General features: G+C 41.3%; 1 protein-coding gene across 1 annotated transcript in view; it reads left to right on the forward strand.

Annotated features, from left to right (window-relative positions):
• Window positions 1–18,084, forward strand: part of RLF (rearranged L-myc fusion) — an 81,790-nt gene that overhangs the window by 52,677 nt on the left and 11,029 nt on the right. The window contains exon 6 of the mRNA XM_025365117.1: window positions 8,961–9,097. Coding sequence (XP_025220902.1) covers window positions 8,961–9,097 — 137 coding nt within the window. The remainder of the gene's footprint in view (window positions 1–8,960; window positions 9,098–18,084) is intronic.

Below are 18,084 nucleotides of genomic sequence, written 5' to 3' on the forward strand. Positions count from 1 at the left end.
TCCTGATTTATTTTCTACAGTGGCCAAGGTGATCCTTTCTCTTTTTTAAGTAAAATTAGACATTTTATTTTGAGGTAATTTTAGATTCGCATGTAATTACAAGAAATAATGCAGAAATGCCTTCCATTTATTCAGTATACATTCATTGGAGGTGTCTGCTAGGCAATGGGGATACAAGAATGAACAAGACAAAAGGGAGAGAAACAACAGACAGTATTCACACAATGTGAGACTTAGAGGAGAGGTCTGAGCTGGAAATTAAGAGTTCTAAGTTATCACCATTTGAAACCAGAGAGTAAATAAGATTAACTTTTTTAGAATTCTGAAAAATTAAAGGCTTTACAGCAATCTGAGGAAGTTTTACTCAAGAAAAAGAGATAAATCTCATAAGAATATGACCTTTGACCTCAGCTGGTAATATGCCTGTCAGGTGACTCAAATTTTTTGCCACACTGTGCATGCTTGTGAAATAACCACAAAGGTGCTCTGATTATTGATTTGGGGGTTTTACAAATAAATTTTAGCAAGTAGGCTAATACACAAATACCGAGTCTGCAAATAGCGAGGACCAACTGTATATTCAAAGAACTAAAGGAAACTTGCCTAAAGAATTAAAGGAGGCCAGGTGAGGTGCCTCACGCCTGTAATCCCAGCACTTTGGGAGGCCAAGGTGGGAGAAACTCTTGAGACCAGCCTGAGCAACATCTACGTGTGCAACATGTAGAGACCCTATCTCTACAAAAAAATTTTTCAAATTGGCTGGGTGTGGTAGTGTGCACCTGTAGTCCCAGCTACTCATGAGACTGAGGTGGGAGGATCACTTGAGCCTGGGAGGTCAAGGCTGCAGTGAGGTGTGATCACTCCATTCTGCACTCCCACCTGGGCAAGAGTGAGCCCTGTCTCAAAATAAAATTGAGAAATTCCATTTCTCAAAATGAAATTCTGAAGTCAAAAAGTGCAGCAACTCAAGTTAATTCACTAGAGAAGGTTAGCATCAAATTTGAATTAGCAGAAGAAAGAATCAGCAAACTTGTCCAGTCTGAGAAATGATAGAGCCCAAAATGCATGAAATAGCGGCAAAGAGGCAAATAAATGGACAATTCAAATATGAGAGTTGGAGACTTTAATACCCACTCTGAATAATGGGTAGAACAACTAGGCAACAAAGAAATGGAACACTTTTTTTTTTTTTTTTTTTTGAGACGGAGTCTCGCTCAGTCGCCCAGGCTGGGGTGCAGTGGCCGGATCTCAGCTCACTGCAAGCTCTGCCTCCCGGGTTCACGCCGTTCTCCTACCTCAGCCTCCCGTGTAGCTGGGACTACAGGCGCCCGCCACCGCGCCGGGCTAAGTTTTGTATTTTTAGTAGAGACGGGGTTTCACCGTGTTAGTCAGGATGGTCTCGATCTCCTGACCTCGTGATCCGCCCATCTCGGCCTCCCAAAGTGCTGGGATTACAGGCGTGAGCCACCGCGCCCGGCCAAAATGGAACACTTAAACAACACTATAAACCAAGTGGACTGAGCAGCCATCTATAGACTACCCAATAGCAGCTAAATATACATTCTTCTCAAATGCACATGGTCTATTCTCTAGGATAGACCATGTGTTAGCCCATAAAACAAATCTAAATAAATTTTAAAGGATTGAAATATATAAAGTATGTTCTCTAACTACAGTAAAATAAAATTAGAAACGAATAGCAGAAGGAAATTTGGGAAATTCGCAAATAAGTGAAATTTAACTCTACCTTCCCAAATAAGCAATTAATTAAAGAAAAGAAAAAACCAAAACCAAAAACAAGATAAATTAGAAAATGACTTTTTGTTGTATTTTGTTTTGTGGTTTTTGAGACAGGGTTTCACTCTGTCCCCCAGACTGGAGTGCAGTGGCACAATCATAGGTCACTGCAGCCTTGAACTCCTGGGCTCACGTGGTCCTCCCAGTTTAGCCTCCCAAAGTATTGGGACTACAGGCATGAGCCACCATGCCCAGCCCAGAAAATACTTTGAGATGAATGATGAAACACAACATACCAATATTTATGGAGGGAAATTTATATTTGTAAAATGTTGATTTTAAAAAAGAAATGTCTTAAGCCAGTAACCTAACCATTCACCTTAAGAAACTAGAAAAAGAAGAGCAAATTAAACTGAAAGCAAGCAGAAGGAAGGAAATAATAAAGATTAGAGTATAAATAAATGAAATAGAGAATATAAAATCAATAAAGAAAAGTAATAAAGTTAGTTCTTTGAAAAGATTGACAAAATTGATATACTTTCAGTTAGACTGAACAAGAACAAAAAGAATACTCAAATCAGGAATAAAAAAGGAGACACTGGCCGGGCGCGGTGGCTCAAGCCTGTAATCCCAGCACTTTGGGAGGCCGAGACGGGCGGATCACGAGGTCAGGAGTTCGAGACCATCCTGGCTAACACGGTGAAACCCCGTCTCTACTAAAAAATACAAAAAACTAGCCGGGCGAGGTGATGGGCGCCTGTAGTCCCAGCTACTCGGGAGGCTGAGGCAGGAGAATGGCGTAAAAACCCGGGAGGCGGAGCTTGCAATGAGCTGAGATCTGGCCACTGCACTCCAGCCTGGGCGACACAGCGAGACTCTGTCTCAAAAAAAAAAAGACACTACCATCAACCTTACAGAAATAAAAAGGATTATAAAGGAATACTCTGAACAACTGTTTGCCAACAAATTACATTACCGGATGAAATGGACAAATTTCTAGAAAGATAAAACCCACTGAGGCCGGGTGCAGAGACTCAAAGCCTATAATCCTAGCACTTTGGGAGGCCAAGGCGGATGGATCACCTGAGGCCAGGAGTTTGAGACCAGCCTAGCTAATGTGGTAAAACCCCGTCTCTACTAAAAATACAAAAAACAAATCAGCCGGGCACGGTGGCGCGTACCTGTAGTCCCAGCTACTCGAGAGGCCGAGGCAGGAGAATCGCTTGAACCCGGGAGGCAGAGGTTGCAGTGAGCCGAGATTGTGCCGTTGCACTCCAGCCTGGGCAACAAAATCGAAACTCTGTCTCAAGAAAAAAAAAAAACACACACACACACACACACAGAAACTGACTGACAGATAAATAGAAAATCCGAGTATACCTATGACTAGTAAAGAGGGTAATTTGAAAATTTCCCACATCCACAGGGTCTCACTGAACAGAACATTTACAGAAGAATTAATACCAGTCCTTCACAAAGTATTCAAAAAAACAGAAAAAGAGGGAACACTTCCCGACTTATGCTATGAAGCCAGTATTACTTTGATATTAAAACCAAACAAAGACATTGTAAGAAAGAAAACCACAGACCAGGCCAGGCACAGTGGCTCATGCCTGTAGTCCCAGCACTTTGGAAGGTGGAGGCAGGCAGATCACTTGAGGTCAGGAGTTTGAGTCCAGCCTGGACAACATGATGAAATCCTGTCTCTACTAAAAATACAAAAATTAGCCAGGTGTGGTGACACACACCTGTAATCCCAGCTACTCAGGAGGCTGAGACAGGAGAATTGCATGAACCTAGGAGGCAGAGGTTGCAGTGAGCTGAGATCGTGCCAGTGCACTCCAACCTGGGTGACAGAGTGAGACTCTCTCCAAAAAGAGACAAAATGCCAGAATGTCCACTCATGCCACTTCTGTTCTTACTGATCTCTTTGCCTCTATATTCTCCTCACCCACTCCTGTTTTTCTGGGCTGTTGAATACATCTGTAAAAACTCTTACTTAAGGCTGGGTCTAGTGGCGCATGCCTGTAATCCTAGCTCTTTGGGAGGCTTAGGTTGAGGGAACATTTGAGGCCAGGAGTTCAAGACCAGCCTCGGCAACAATATGAAACTCCATCTCTACAAAAAAATAATAAACTGGGCATGATGGTGTGCGACTATAGTCCCAACTACCTTGGAGGCTGAGGCAGGAGAGAGGATCACTGGTACCTAGGAGTTCGAGGCTGCAGTGAGCTGCGATCGCACCACTACACTCTAGCCTGGGCCACAGACTCCACTACACTCTAGCCCTGTCTCTTATAGTAAAAAAACAAACGGACCGGGTGCAGTGGCTCACGCCTGTAATCCTAGCACTTTGGAAAGTCGAGGCGAGCAGATTGCCTGAGGTCAGGAGTTCAAGACCAGCCTGGGCAACACGGTGAAACCCTGTCTATACTAAAATACAAAAAATTAGCTGGGCATGGCAGCGTATACCTGTAGTCTAAGCTACTCAAAAGGCTGAAGCAGGAGAATTGCATGATATCGGGAGGCGGAGGTTGCACCGAGATTGCACCACTGCACTCCAGCCTGGGCAACAGAGCAAGACTCCATCTCAAAAATAGAAAGAAAGAAAGAGAAAAATACCCAACTCCTACTTAAGTCACAACATAGCATAAGGTAAAAGAAGTAACATATAACCAGCATAGTATCCCCTTTCTTTAAAATGTGTACATATTTGCAGTAGTCACATATTAAACCCATGCTGTGTAACATGTATATAGACATAATACTGGAAAAAAATTCACATTGTTGATACTAGTTATCATTGAGTTGTAAGATTGAAGATGATTTTTATTCTGTGTTCTGGGTTTTCTATTGTAAATATTTTTGTAATTAGCAGAAATCTAGTAAACAGTAATTAATCAAACTACGATTTCCAGTGATTTCTTTTGGATATATATACAAGTGAAAACAACAACAAAAATTGGTTTTCCCCATAAAAACCCGTGAGTAAGTTTCGGGTCCTTTAGTATTCTGTTACCATTGGCCTGCATGATAATTTTGTGGAAATCAGCCAAAAGTACCCTTACCCTCTAACACCACCTTCATATGGTTGCCTTTCAAAGGTCTTCCGTCTTCTGAGGGCAAAAGCCTCATTAGGGCTTGACAAGTGGACTGAATTTCAGCTCCCAGTAACTCTCTTGGCTGGTTAGTTTTGTGCCATGCAAAACTGTACAACTCTGTGACATGGCCTTATTCAGTCTGTCTATCCCCCAGTGTGTGATTTAGCTCTATCCTAAGTCTCTCAACTTGTTTAGCCTTTCATTCACGGAGTGTCATCTGCGTGACATCACTCATTGCCGTTACATCAGATAACCTTTTCCCTCCTCACGTGCCACAGTTACTCTCACATTAATTAGTTTGCTCATTCTGGCTTTTTATTTTTGGGCTACACTCTCCCCTGTCCATCTAGACCCTGCTATCTCCCCAATAATTATTTTCCTTGGAATCTTTGTGGCTTACTTCAGTCAGTTTTATTCTTCCTGTCTTCAGTCTTCTGTCCCATTTATTCTTCATGTTATTTATCTTATAGTTATCTTTCATTCTGACAAGTAGTTATTGATGTTCATTCATGGGCCTGGCACTATTGTAGGCACTGAAGATAAGTGGGGAAAGAAACAGACTTCTGCCCTTAAGGAACTTATATTTTAGTGGTAAAATAGGTAGTAAGCATACTTGATTATTTGAAACACATGTTCGGTTTGTTTTACCAGCTATAGAATTGTTAGCCCCAGGACTAGAAATTATATTTAAGAACAAAAAATTGTTTTAGTATCTAAGTATAAGATGTTACCTAGATACTCATTGAAACTCTCAGAAGCTTGTGGATGACCTTCATTTTAATTTACCTTAGCTGTGAAGTATTTTCTTGCATGTATTTGTTTTTTAGTGTGGTCTTAGCTATTTATTGCAAAAGATTGAGGACAAGTAGTATAATGATATTTTGTTAGTGAGGTGTTATCTCATTTTAATTTACATGAATTTTTTCAGTTATTTATTTACTTTTATTTATCGTATCTTTTTTCCTCTATATTGAAGAAGGTACAGGTATTTGGGGCATAATACTGAGATTCTCTTCAAGTCAAAGGATGTTAACTGAGTGCTTGTTGTGTGAATATCCTAAAACAGGTGCCAAGGGGGATAAAAGTATAAAATAAGATCTAGTACCTGCTTTCAAGGAATTTAGAGTCTATAAGGAGGAACAGATAACAGATATGGAAAAAAACCTCTGGCTTCAGTTTTTCTCATTTGTAAAAATGATCAGATGTCTCATTTAGTTAAATGAAAGTGGAAAATAAGTCTAGAGTGATATTTATTTCTGTTATTACCTCAGATAAGTGGGCACAAGACAAATGAGCTCTTGAATTGGAAGCTTATACAAAGCCCCCACTGTATACTAGTTCCACCTTCACAATAGAAACCTTGATGGAAGCAAAACAGTCAAGTTAATAGATAATGAAAATGTGTATGTGAGATACCAAGCTTCGGAGTTATGAAGCTCTTGATCAGAAATTTCATTATCAAGCATACTGGTGTATTTTAAAATGCCAGGTAAACAGCAATATTACGAGCTAATTAAAAGAATGTTAAAAAAAAAAAAAGAATGTTAATATTTGCTGAAAATGCATAATTGGAGAAAGTTAAAGTTAAGTTTAATCTGAGACATTGGTAGAGAAAGTTAAGCTTTGCTTGTTTAGGCCAGTGCAGGAGCATGTTTACCAACAATCCCTGTGGTAACTTAGAAGGCACGGAGATAATGATAATAGAAAAACAGAAGTGCTGGCCAGACGCGGTGGCTCACGCCTATAATCCCAGCACTTTGGGAGGCCGAGGCGGGTGGATCATGAGGTCAGGAGATCGAGACCATCCTGGCTAACATGTTGAAACTCTGTCTCTACTAAAAATATTAAACAATTAGCCGGGCATGGTGTCGTAATCCCAGCTACTCAGGAGGCTGAGACAGGAGAATCACTTGAACCTGGGAGGCAGAGGTTGCAGTGAGCCGAGATCACGCCACTGCAGTCCAGCCTGGGCGACAGAGCAAGACTCCATCTCAAAAAAGAAGAAGAAGAAAAAAAAGAAAGTAGAACAGAAGTGCTTCTACTCCTAGCAACTCTCAAGACTTGATGCTCCCACAGTATTGCTGGGTTACCCACAACAATACTGAAATATTTTATTTCTGTTTCTTCAATGCTATGCTCACTCTTATTTAGGCCACTGCATGTGTTTTTCTTCTTGTTCTGGAGTATCTTTTGCAGTTCACTGTCCCTTTCCCATGGCTTATTCCTATTCATTCCCACTCATCTTAGGTGCCACTTTACCCGGAAAGTCTTTTTTGGTTCCCAAATTTGGGTTAGAGTCTTCTTACCAAAGGTATTTTTAAAATACTGTATACTCTCTCATTGTAGCTATTTAATTCTTAGTAACTGCTTCCTTACTAATAACCCTGACTAGACTGTGATATCCATTAGGGCAAAAATTAGATTGGCTTGCATCTCCAGTACTTCGCACAGTGCAGGTATTTAGCAAATGGCACTGCTTTGCTAGGCACATACATTTTGATATGGCTCTTTTTCTTCTTACAGGATTTTGTTTACAGGGGATTTGGGATATTATTTATAGAGCTGTGCTCTTGTCCTCGAGTTTATAGTCTAGCTGGAGAGCCAAAGTGAAAGTACATAAAAAAGTAAAATAATAGGGCCAGGGTGTTGGTTCACACCTATAATCCCAACACTTTGAAAGGCTGAGGCAGGAGGGATCACTTGAGGCCAGGAGTTTGAGACCAGCCTGGGCAGCATAGTGAGAGCTCATCTCTTAAAAAAAAAAAAAAAAAAAAAAGCTGGGTGGGGTGGTACACACTTGTGGTCACAGCTACTTGAGAAACTGAGGCAAGAGGATATCTTGAGCCCAGGAGAGTGGAGACTTCAATGAGCCATGATTACCCTAACTGCACTGCAGCCTAAGCAACAGAGTAAGACACTGTCTTAAAAAAAAAAACACACACACACACACACACAAAATAATAAAAGGTAAAGGCCAGTATGAGTAGGTTAAATGTTGGCCCAAGGCAGAATAAATATCCCAATTTAAACATTTTCAATTTAAAAATGAACTTTTGACTCATTTTTTATTTGTGAAATAGAAATATTGCCTGCCTTGCCAGTCTTATAGATTTGTCATGTTGACGTATGACAAAAAACGAGATAATACAGTAAAATTTATTTGAAAAAATAAAAAAAGTTCTAGAAATAAGTGCTACAAAGGAGAAATTTGAGTGTTTGACAGCGATCCAAATAACATGACCTCAGAAGTTAGGAAACGATTCTGTAAGAAAATAACATTTGAGCTGAGCTTTAAAAAAAGCCTTTCTGCACCTACCTGAAGATATGACTAAAATTAGAGCCTTAGAACCACCCCCTTGTAACTACATAGCACTCTGGAGGAGTTGAGCTGTTTACCTCATTTGCTCTGATGCAAAAAAAAAAAAAGAATGAGAAAGGGTCTTTTAAAGTCTAGTTCACTTGTTTTATACTCTTTTTCAGTGTAGGAAAGGAGCCCCAGAAAAATTTGATTTGTCTAGAGGGTTTTTGTTTGTTTTTTTTATGATTTAAGTCGTGTAAATGAAAAGATGTATTTCTAAAAAGGGTTTTGATGGTCTGAAAAACCCATTAATACACTAGAAATTTTCCTTCTATGAAAAAATGATGTTAATGTAGCGTTTGTATTTAAAACAGTTCCTGAACTGGCCTCCTTTAGCCCCACTGACAGTGAGGATAAGCCATATGTTTTACTATCTGTAACCAGAGTGACCCAGCTGTGGTCATAGATACTAGGGGAAGACAGGAACAGGAAAGAAAAAAAAGATAATAATACTTCAGGTAAAAATAACCTGAGATTATTATATATAATTTGATTCATCTATATGGTAGCAATGTTCGTAAGTAATTTTTTTAAAATGCAAAAATGTTTCTATCTATATTGAGACTGTAGTAGAACTTCCTTATAGTGTCTGTTCCCTTCTTTAATGTTTTCTTATGTGAAATATTCATGCCAGAAGACTCATTCATTAGCAGGAGAAAATTATGTCCCTAATTTTTGCCTCATCAAGAAGTTTCACATTATATAACAAAGTTTACTGAAAAGTCACCATTTTCTTTTTGACTTAGTCATCTCATTTTTGATAGATTGCAAAGGTCGACTGCAAGGAAGTACTAGACATCATTTGTAATCTGGAATCTGAGGGGCAGGATAACACAGCATTTGTTCTTTGTACGACTTACCTTACCCAGCAGCTCCAAACTGCAAGTGTATATTGTTCTTGGTAAGTATATTTAGTTTTACACTCTTTATTTGTTAGCACATAGTATATAGCATTTAGGGTTTATGTAAAATGTTAATTTGTTTCTAATTTAAAACCTAGCATGAACTGTGAATAGCTTCTTGCTTCCACACAAAATCATTTAATTAAAAATATCATTGGTTTAATCTAGTCAAGAAAGGGTAAAATATTCCTCTTGATTATCCCATAAAGGGTTGTCTGTTAACTCCAATATATGTCTTCTATCTTGAAGATAAAATTTTGTCAATATGAAACAAACCTGTGTTAGATTGTTTTTCTTTTCATTTTTTTAGTATCTTCTGGGTAGTCCTTCCCATTCTTATTTGGGAACCCACAGATGAAAAGGATCAAATTATCTAGGTTTCTAGGTCAAACTAGCACTAAAAAAGAAATTCATTTGAATAGTAATCTCTTTTGCAACTTTGGAACTATATAGTTGAATTGCATTATTTTGGTTTTAATTCAATTTATATCTTGTTTGCCTACAGAATACTTAGTTGCTAAAAAGGAAACAGTAAGTGTATCCATGGTTCTTTCATTCTAACTGTATTGAATCTATTTAGGCCAAAGGGACAAACCTGATACACAGGAAACCTCTAAAATGTAAGACTCTCTGTCAGTAAGTATCAGATTAGTGGTATGGATAATGCTATAGGAGATCAGAGAGAGGTGCTCACTGTATACCAGAGTATTAAAGGTGTCAGGGAGGAAGTAATATTTGAGATTTAATTCTAAGAATGGGTTGGATTTGCATTATCTTGATTAGAGGAACTCTGACTATTTCAGAACCTAAGGATGGCTTAAAATTGGAAATGAGCATTTTGTTTATAGGAAAACCTAGTAAAGCCTTTTGTGTACTTCAGCCCTCATTGATCTCCCTCTGGATCGTCTGTCTATTTTAATAGTTTTATGGTTAATACTGTTGTATGTTACTATATTTCTTTTTGTTTATTATTTTATGTAGAAATTTGTGTGCTGTAATCTCACCCAGTCCTCATAATAATCATTGCACAGGTGAGGCAGTTGGGGGATCATAGGGACCAGAGAAAACTTGTAATTGTCCATGGTCTCAAAGCTAAAGTGGTAGAGCTGAGATTCAAGCCCAGGTCTTAAACTTCTAATCTAGTGCTTTTCTTCTGTATACGTGTTTTCTTGGCATAGGCCAAAATTCAAATTGTAGTTTTTTGCCACCAAATCCACTATGCCAGAGTTATACCTCCTGTGAGAAAGGAGATAGTGAGATGGGGACTTAAATATAATTTCTTTATGATGAAAAAAGTACCTACCATTATAGCTAGGTTTTCAGTACAAATAATAAATTAAATTGTATATGGAATGTGTTATAGATTGTGTTTAAAATTTTTCTCCCCTTCTTTAGTCGCCCACCATTCACTCTTCCAGAGCTGTTAGTGGCTCTAGGATTAATGCTGTTCTTCTATAGCAGGAAGGGATTAATAGAGATTTCCCTTTGTGGCCTCCTCAGGAGCTATAATGAGTAAAGGAAAGAAAATCTTAGTCATTTCACACTTTGTTAAAATTAAGCTTCTTTCAAGCAATTCAAGGAGAAATCACAGCTTTTTTTTGTTTTTGTTTTTGTTTTTGAGACCGAGTCTTGCTCTGTCACCCAGGCTGGAGTGCAGTGGTGTGATCTCGGCTCACTGCAACCTCCGCCTCCCGAGTAGCTGGGATTACAGGTGCACGCCGCCATGCCCAGCTAATTTTTGTATTTTTGGTAGAGACTGGGTTTCACCATGTTGGTCAGGCTGGTCTCGAACTCCTGACCTCATGATATCTACCCGCCTCAGCCTACCAAAGTGCTAGGGTTATAGGCATGAGCCACCACGCCTAGCCACATCTTTTTTTTTTTTTTTAACCCTTCCATTGTTTTTGAAAGCTTTTTTTTTGGTAGTGGGATGCTGGAGTTAGAATATTAGAATAACATAAAACGTTGAATTTTGGCCAGGCATGGCTCACACCTGTAATCTCAGCACTTTGGGAGGCCGAGGTCGGGGGGTCACCTGAGGTCGGGAGTTCAAGACCAGCCTGACCAACATGGTGAAACCCCATCTCTACTAAAAATACAAAAATTAGCCATGCATGGTGGCAGGCGTCTGTAATTCCAGCTACTCAGGAGACTGAGGCACCAGAATCGCTTGAACCTGGGAGGTGGAGGTTGCAGTAAGCTGAGGTCATGCCAGCTCAGGAGACAAGAGCAACTCCGTCTCAAAAAAAACCACAAAAAACATTGAATTTTACTAAGGAAAATTAATCACAGGAATTCTGTTCAAATGAGATAGATTATTTTGTTATGCTTGAGGTAGTGGGACATAAGGAGTATTTGTTTAAAAAAAAACTTTTAAGTGGTATTTTGGATAAGAGAGATATCAGTATTTTTTAAATGTGGCAATAAAGTTGAAATACAAAGTAATAAAAGTAGTCATGCTTATTTTTAAACACGTATGCTAGAATTTATTTCTTGGGAGTATCATTCTTGAGTGTAGTTACCATGAAGATAATATTTGAAATGTAAACTATGTAGCTATCGGCCGGGTGCAGTAGCTCACGCCTGTAATCCCAGCAATTTGGGAGGCTAAGGTGGGTGGATCATTTGAGGTCAGGAGTTTAAGACCAGCCTGGCCAACATGGTGAAAATCCATCTCTACTTAAAATACAAAAATGAGCCGGGCATGGTGGCGTGCGCCTGTAATCCCAGCTACCCTGGAGGCTGAGGCAAGAGAATTGCTGGAACTCGGGAGGCAGAGGTTGCAGTGAGCCAAGATCATGCCACTGTACTCCAGCCTGGGCGACAGAGCAAGACTCTGTTTCAAAAAAAAAAAAAAAAGCCAGATGGTACTGGTGCACACCTATAATCCCAGCTACTCAGGAGGCTGAGGCAGGACAATTGCTTGAGCCTGGGAGGTGGAGGTTGTGGTGAGCCAAGATCACAACACTGCACTCCAGTCTGGGTGACACAATGAGACCCTGTCTCAAAAAACAAAACAAAACAAAAACAAAAACCTATGTAACTGTCACTCAGAACATTTTTTATTCTTTTAGAAATTTCCCTCAGAGACATTTACAAACCACAGTAAAAAGTAAAAATGTTTTAAACTTTGCAGCAGTTATTGTTTAACTTACTTATTAATATTGACCCCAAAAGATTTTTGACTGTTGGAGAAAATTAAAGAAGTACTAGAAGAGGCCAGGCTCGGTGGCTCACGCCTGTAATCCCAGCACTTTGGGAGGCCGAGGCGGGCGGATCATGAGATCAGGAGATCGAGACCATCCTGGCTAATACGGTGAAACCCGTCTCTACTAAAAATACAAAAAATTAGCTGGGCGTGGTGGTGGGTGCCTGTAGTCCCAGCACTCGGGAGGCTGAGGCAGGAGAATGGCGTGAACCCGGGAGGCGGAGCTTCCAGTAAGCCGAGATGGTGCCACTGCACACTAGCCTGGGCGACGGAGCAAGACTCCATCTCAAAAAAAAAAAAAGAAGTACTAGAGGAGTAAGCTCCCTGTAGATGCCTCTCAGTGGTAATATAATTGGAATAGCCATGCATTTGAAAAAGGTGACCATTTTGAGTGAGATGATGTATTATATAGAGAGAGGTGTAATTACTGCAGCCATTTTAAAGTCATAAAGTTAAACTTTGAACCTCCACAGTAAGCTTTCATTGAGTATTTGATAGACTGGCCTTTGCTTTCTGTAATGTGTCTGAGCTTAAATTTTGTGTTACACATTTGTGTTTCTTCAGATGTAGTTACATGTCTGTTCTGCCCCAACTAGACTGATATACCAACCAATATGTTGTTTAATTCACAGTTGTGTCCTCAGTAACTGGCGAAAACTAGCATATGTGTTTTATTTAACAGAATTTTGTGGGAGAGAAAAGAGGTCATGGGGGTCAATTACTATTGTATTAGCTTAAAAACTTTTTTTCTGTAATAGCCTTTTTTAGGGGATGATCATCCCTTGATTCCACAGTTTTATTTACTTCATTCCTAAAATACCTAAATTCTGAATCCCAGTGTAACATGTTAACTGGACTTCATGGGCTTCTTGCTATGTAGAAACACAGAGTAATGTTTATATGCATATATGTATGTATGTATGTATTTATTTTTGAGACAGAGTCTCGCTGTTGTCACCCAGGCTTCAGTGCAGTGGTGCAATCTCAGCTCACTGCAGCCTCCGCCTCCCGGGTTTAAGCGATTCTCTGCCTCAGCTTCCCGAGTAGCTGGGATTACAGGTGCCAGCCACCACACCCGGCTAATTTTTTGTATTTTTAGTAGAGACGGGGTTTTACCATGTGGGCCAGGCTGGTCTCGATCTCCTGAACTCAGCTGAGCCACCACGCTGGCCAAAACACAGAGTAATTTAAAGTTCTTGCTTAGTAGCTAAATTCCTACCAAAATGTGTTTCTTGCTGTTAACAGAGCTAAATTTCCTTTCCAATTTTTATAAATTTATATATAACTTGTTGAAATGAGCTAGGTAATGGGCAAAATCGTGGGCACAGTAGATCATCTCAACATTGGAAGGATACATACAATGGAATCATTTTCCATGATTTTCAATGGTTGGCTTTTTTTTTTTTTTTTTTTTTTTGAGACGGAGTCTCGCTCTGTCACCCAGGCTGGAGTACAGTGGCCGGATCTCATCTCACTGCAAGCTCTGTCTCCCAGGTTTATGCCATTCTCCTGCCTCAGCCTCCCGAGTAGCTGGGACTACAGGCGCCCGCCACCTCACCCGGCTAGTTTTTTTGTATTTTTAGTAGAGACGGGGTTTCACCGTGTTAGCCAGGATGGTCTCGAACTCCTGACCTCGTGATCCGCCCGTCTCGGCCTCCCAAGGTGCTGGGATTACAGGCTTGAGCCACCGCGCCCGGCCCAATGGTTGGCTTTTTTTAAAAAGTCACATTATTGTAGTAATTGAAGAAGAACTTATCCTAGTGCATGTTTGATCTATCAGGCTGTCGGTTACTATTGGATGTTGGTTTCAGTGTTCCAGTGTACAGATTTGAATGGATGATTGAAGTGACATCTTGCATCCTCATGAGTAATATACTGGCTGTCATGGTTTCAGGCATGTTTATATATTTGGATGGGTAATCATTTTATATCGATTTATAACTATGCAAATATTTTTACAAAATACACCATAAATGCCCGTTTTTGATCATGCTTATTTGGAGTTAACATACTTGGAGCCTGAAATATTTAATTTGGAATACCAAGCCCTGGACATTCTGACTTACTCTTTTAAAAGTTATTTGAGTGGCCGGGCATGGTGGTTTACGCATGTAATCCCAGCATTTTGGGAGGCCGGCGCTGGTGGATCATGAGTTCTGGAGTTCAAGACCAACCTGACCAAGGTGCTGAAACCCCTTCTCTACTAAAAATACAAAAATTAGCCGGGCATGCTGGCAGGCACCTGTAATGCCAGCTACTAGGGAGGCTGAGGCAGGAAAATCGCTTGAACCTGGGTGGCAGAGGTTGCAGTAAGTTGAGATCGCACCACTGCACTCCAGCCTGGGTGACAGAGCAAGACTCCATCTGGGGGGCAAAAATTATTTGAGCCTGTAATCCCAGTACTCTGGGAAGCTGAAGTGGGTGGATCTCTTGAGGTCAGGAGTTCGAGACCAGCCTGGACAGCATGGTGAAACCCCATCTTTACTAAAATTACATAAATTAGCCAGGCATAGTGGCATGTGCCTGTAGTCCCCAGCTACTCAGGAGGCTGAGGAAGGAGAATTGCTTGAACCAGGGAGGTGGAGGTTGCAGTGAGCCGAGATCATATCACTGCATTCCAGCCTGGGCAACAGAACAAGACTCTGTCTCAAAAAAAAAAAAAAAAAAAAAAAAAGGCCAGGCTCAGTGGCTCATGCATGTAATCCCAGCACTTTGGGAGGGCAAAGTGGGCGGATCACCTGAGGTTGGGAGTTCAAGACCAGTCTGGCCAACATAGCGAAACCCCATCTCTACTAAAAATACAAAAATTAGCCGGGCATGCTGGCAAGCATCTGTAATCCTAGCTACTTGAGGGAGGCTGAGGCAGGACAATCACTTGAACCTGGGAGGTGGAAGTTGCAGTGAGCCAAGATTGTGCCATTGCACTCCAGCCTGGGCGACAGCGTGAGACTCTGTCTCAAAAAATAAATAAATTATTTGAGAGACCTTAATTCTCAACCTGCCTTTTAACCACTTTAATGGATTTATAAATCTAACTTTGTTGCCAGGCTGGAGTATAGTGGCAAAATCAAAGCTCACTGCAGCCTTGAACTCCTGGGCTCAAGTGATTCTCTCACCTCAGCCTCCCAAGTATCTGGAATTATAGGCTTGAGCCTCTGTGCCTGGCTTTAGTTGGTGAATTTTATTTTATTTGAGAGAAGATATTATTCTGTCACCTAGGCTGAAGTGTACTAGTGAGATCACAGCTTAATTCAGCCTTAAATCCTGGGCTCAATGACCACCCCCCCCATCTCTACCTCCTCAGTAGCTGGGACTACAGGTGTGCCACCAAGACTAGCTAGGCTTTTTTTGTTTGGTTGGTTTTAGGGTCTTACTGTGTTGCTCAGGCTGGTCTTGAACTCCTAGCCTCAAATAATCCTCTGCTGAGGTTATAGGCATGAGCCACTATGCCCAGCCCTTTAGTAAATTTTAGATAGTTGACATCGTTTACTCGTGTATATCTTTATAATCAGGATTTACTGACTTTGATAATTTTTGTTCTGTTCAAATAGGACAGATTTCACATACATATGACAGATTACAAAAGTTTTTATTACTTAACATGCTTAAATCTGAATAAAGTAATTGTGTGTTTAAAATGAACAGTTATCCCAGCTTGCCTGGCTGGTGGCTATTTTCACAGCTGGCCTATCTCAATTTTCACTTCTTGTGGTTAGGAAAGTGGCACTAGCCAAATAAAGGCAATTTTTTTTTTTTTTTTTTTTTTTTTGAGACAGAGTCTCGCTCTGTTGCCCAGGCTGGAGTGCAGTGGCGCGATCTCAGCTCACTGCAAGCTCTGCCTCCCAGGTTCATGTCATTCTCCTGCCTCAGCCTCCCGAGTAGCTGGGACTACAGGCACCCACCAGCACACCTGGCTAATTTTTCTGTATTTTTATTTTTATTTTTATTTTTTTTATTTTTTTTTTTTGAGACGGAGTCTCGCGCTGTGTCACCCAGGCTGGAGTGCAGTGGCACGATCTCGGCTCACTGCAAGCTCCGCCTCCCAGGTTCAGGCCATTCTCCTGCCTCAGCCTCCGAGTAGCTGGGACTACAGGCGCCCGCCACCACGCCCGGCTAGTTTTTTGTATTTTTAGTAGAGACGGGGTTTCACCATGTTAGCCAGGATGGTCTCGATCTCCTGACCTCGTGATCCGCCCGCCTCGGCCTCCCAAAGTGCTGGGATTACAGGCTTGAGCCACCGCGCCCGGCCATTTTTCTGTATTTTTAGTAGAGACGGGATTTTACCATATTAGCCAGGATGGTCTTGATCTCCTGACCTCATGATCCGCCCGCTTCGGCCTCCCAAAGTGCTGGGATTACAGGCGTGAGCCACTGCGCCCAGCCCCAGAAAGGCAAATATTTAAAGGCATTTTAAATTAATTGTATTTGTTATAGCTCAAATTTGCCATCCTATTAAGCTTCATTAATTTATCCTTTTTGTTTTTTTTTTTTTTTTTTTGAGATGGAGTCTTGCTGTGTCATTTGGGCTGGAGCATAGTGGCGCAATCTCGGCTCACTGCAGCCTCCACCTTGACCAATCATTTATCTTTTGAGACACCATATATTCATTTCAATCTTTGAAGCAAGTTTTATAACTACTTAACAATCTCACCTTATGCTGGGCACAGTGGCTTATGCCTGTAATCCCAGAACTTTGGGAGGCAGAGGCAGGTGGATCACCTGAGGTTGGGAGTTTGAGACCAGCTTGACCAACATGGATAAACCCCATCTCTACTAAAAACACAAAATTATCCGGGCGTGGTGGCACATGTCTGTAATCCCAGCTACTTGGGAGGCTGAGGCAGGAGAATTGCTTAAACCTGGGAGACAGAAGTTGCGGTAAGCCAAGATCTGCCATTGCACTCCAGCCTGGGCAATGAGAGCAAAGCTCCGTCTGAAAAAAACAAAAAACAAACAAAAAAAAAACACCTCACCTTACAAGAGCCCCAGTTACCTCTTTAGAAATATAAGAAAATAAATTATGTTAAATGTATTTACTTTAAATTACATGTTTCCATTTCTTTTTTTTTTTTGAGACGGAGTCTCGCTGTGTCTCCCAGGCTGGAGTGCAGTGGTGCAATCTCGGCTCACTGCAAGCTCCGCCTCCCGGGTTCACGCCATTCTCCCGCCTCAGCCTCCCAAGTAGCTGAGACTACAGGCGCCCGCCACCACGCCCGGCTAGTTTTTTTTTTTTTTTTTTTGTATTTTTGGTAGAGACGGGGTTTCACCATGTTAGCCAGGATAGTCTCGATCTCCTGACCTCGTGATCCACCCGCCTCGGCCTCCCAAAGTGCTGGGATTACAGGCTTGAGCCACCGCGCCCGGCCGTTTCCATTTCTTAAGCTTTGGATTTGTAGCCAACTTTCTGGGAGACAGTCTGTGTTCATAGCAATATAGGATATCAGTGTTTTAAAATTGGCTTATGAAAATAATACAGAGGCCGGGCGCGGTGGCTCAAGCCTGTAATCCCAGCACTTTGGGAGGCCGAGACGGGCGGATCACGAGGTCAGGAGATCGAGACCATCCTGGCTAGCACGGTGAAACCCCGTCTCTACTAAAAAATACAAAAAACTAGCCGGGCGAGGTGGCGGGCGCCTGTAGTCCCAGCTACTCGGGAGGCTGAGGCAGGAGAATGGCGTAAACCCGGGAGGCGGAGCTTGCAGTGAGCTGAGATCCGGCCACTGCACTCCCGCCTGGGCGACAGAGCGAGACTCCGTCTCAAAAAAAAAAAAAAAAAAA

This window comes from Theropithecus gelada, chromosome 1 (genome assembly GCF_003255815.1).
Source record: "Theropithecus gelada isolate Dixy chromosome 1, Tgel_1.0, whole genome shotgun sequence".
Taxonomy (NCBI): Eukaryota; Metazoa; Chordata; class Mammalia; order Primates; family Cercopithecidae; genus Theropithecus; species Theropithecus gelada.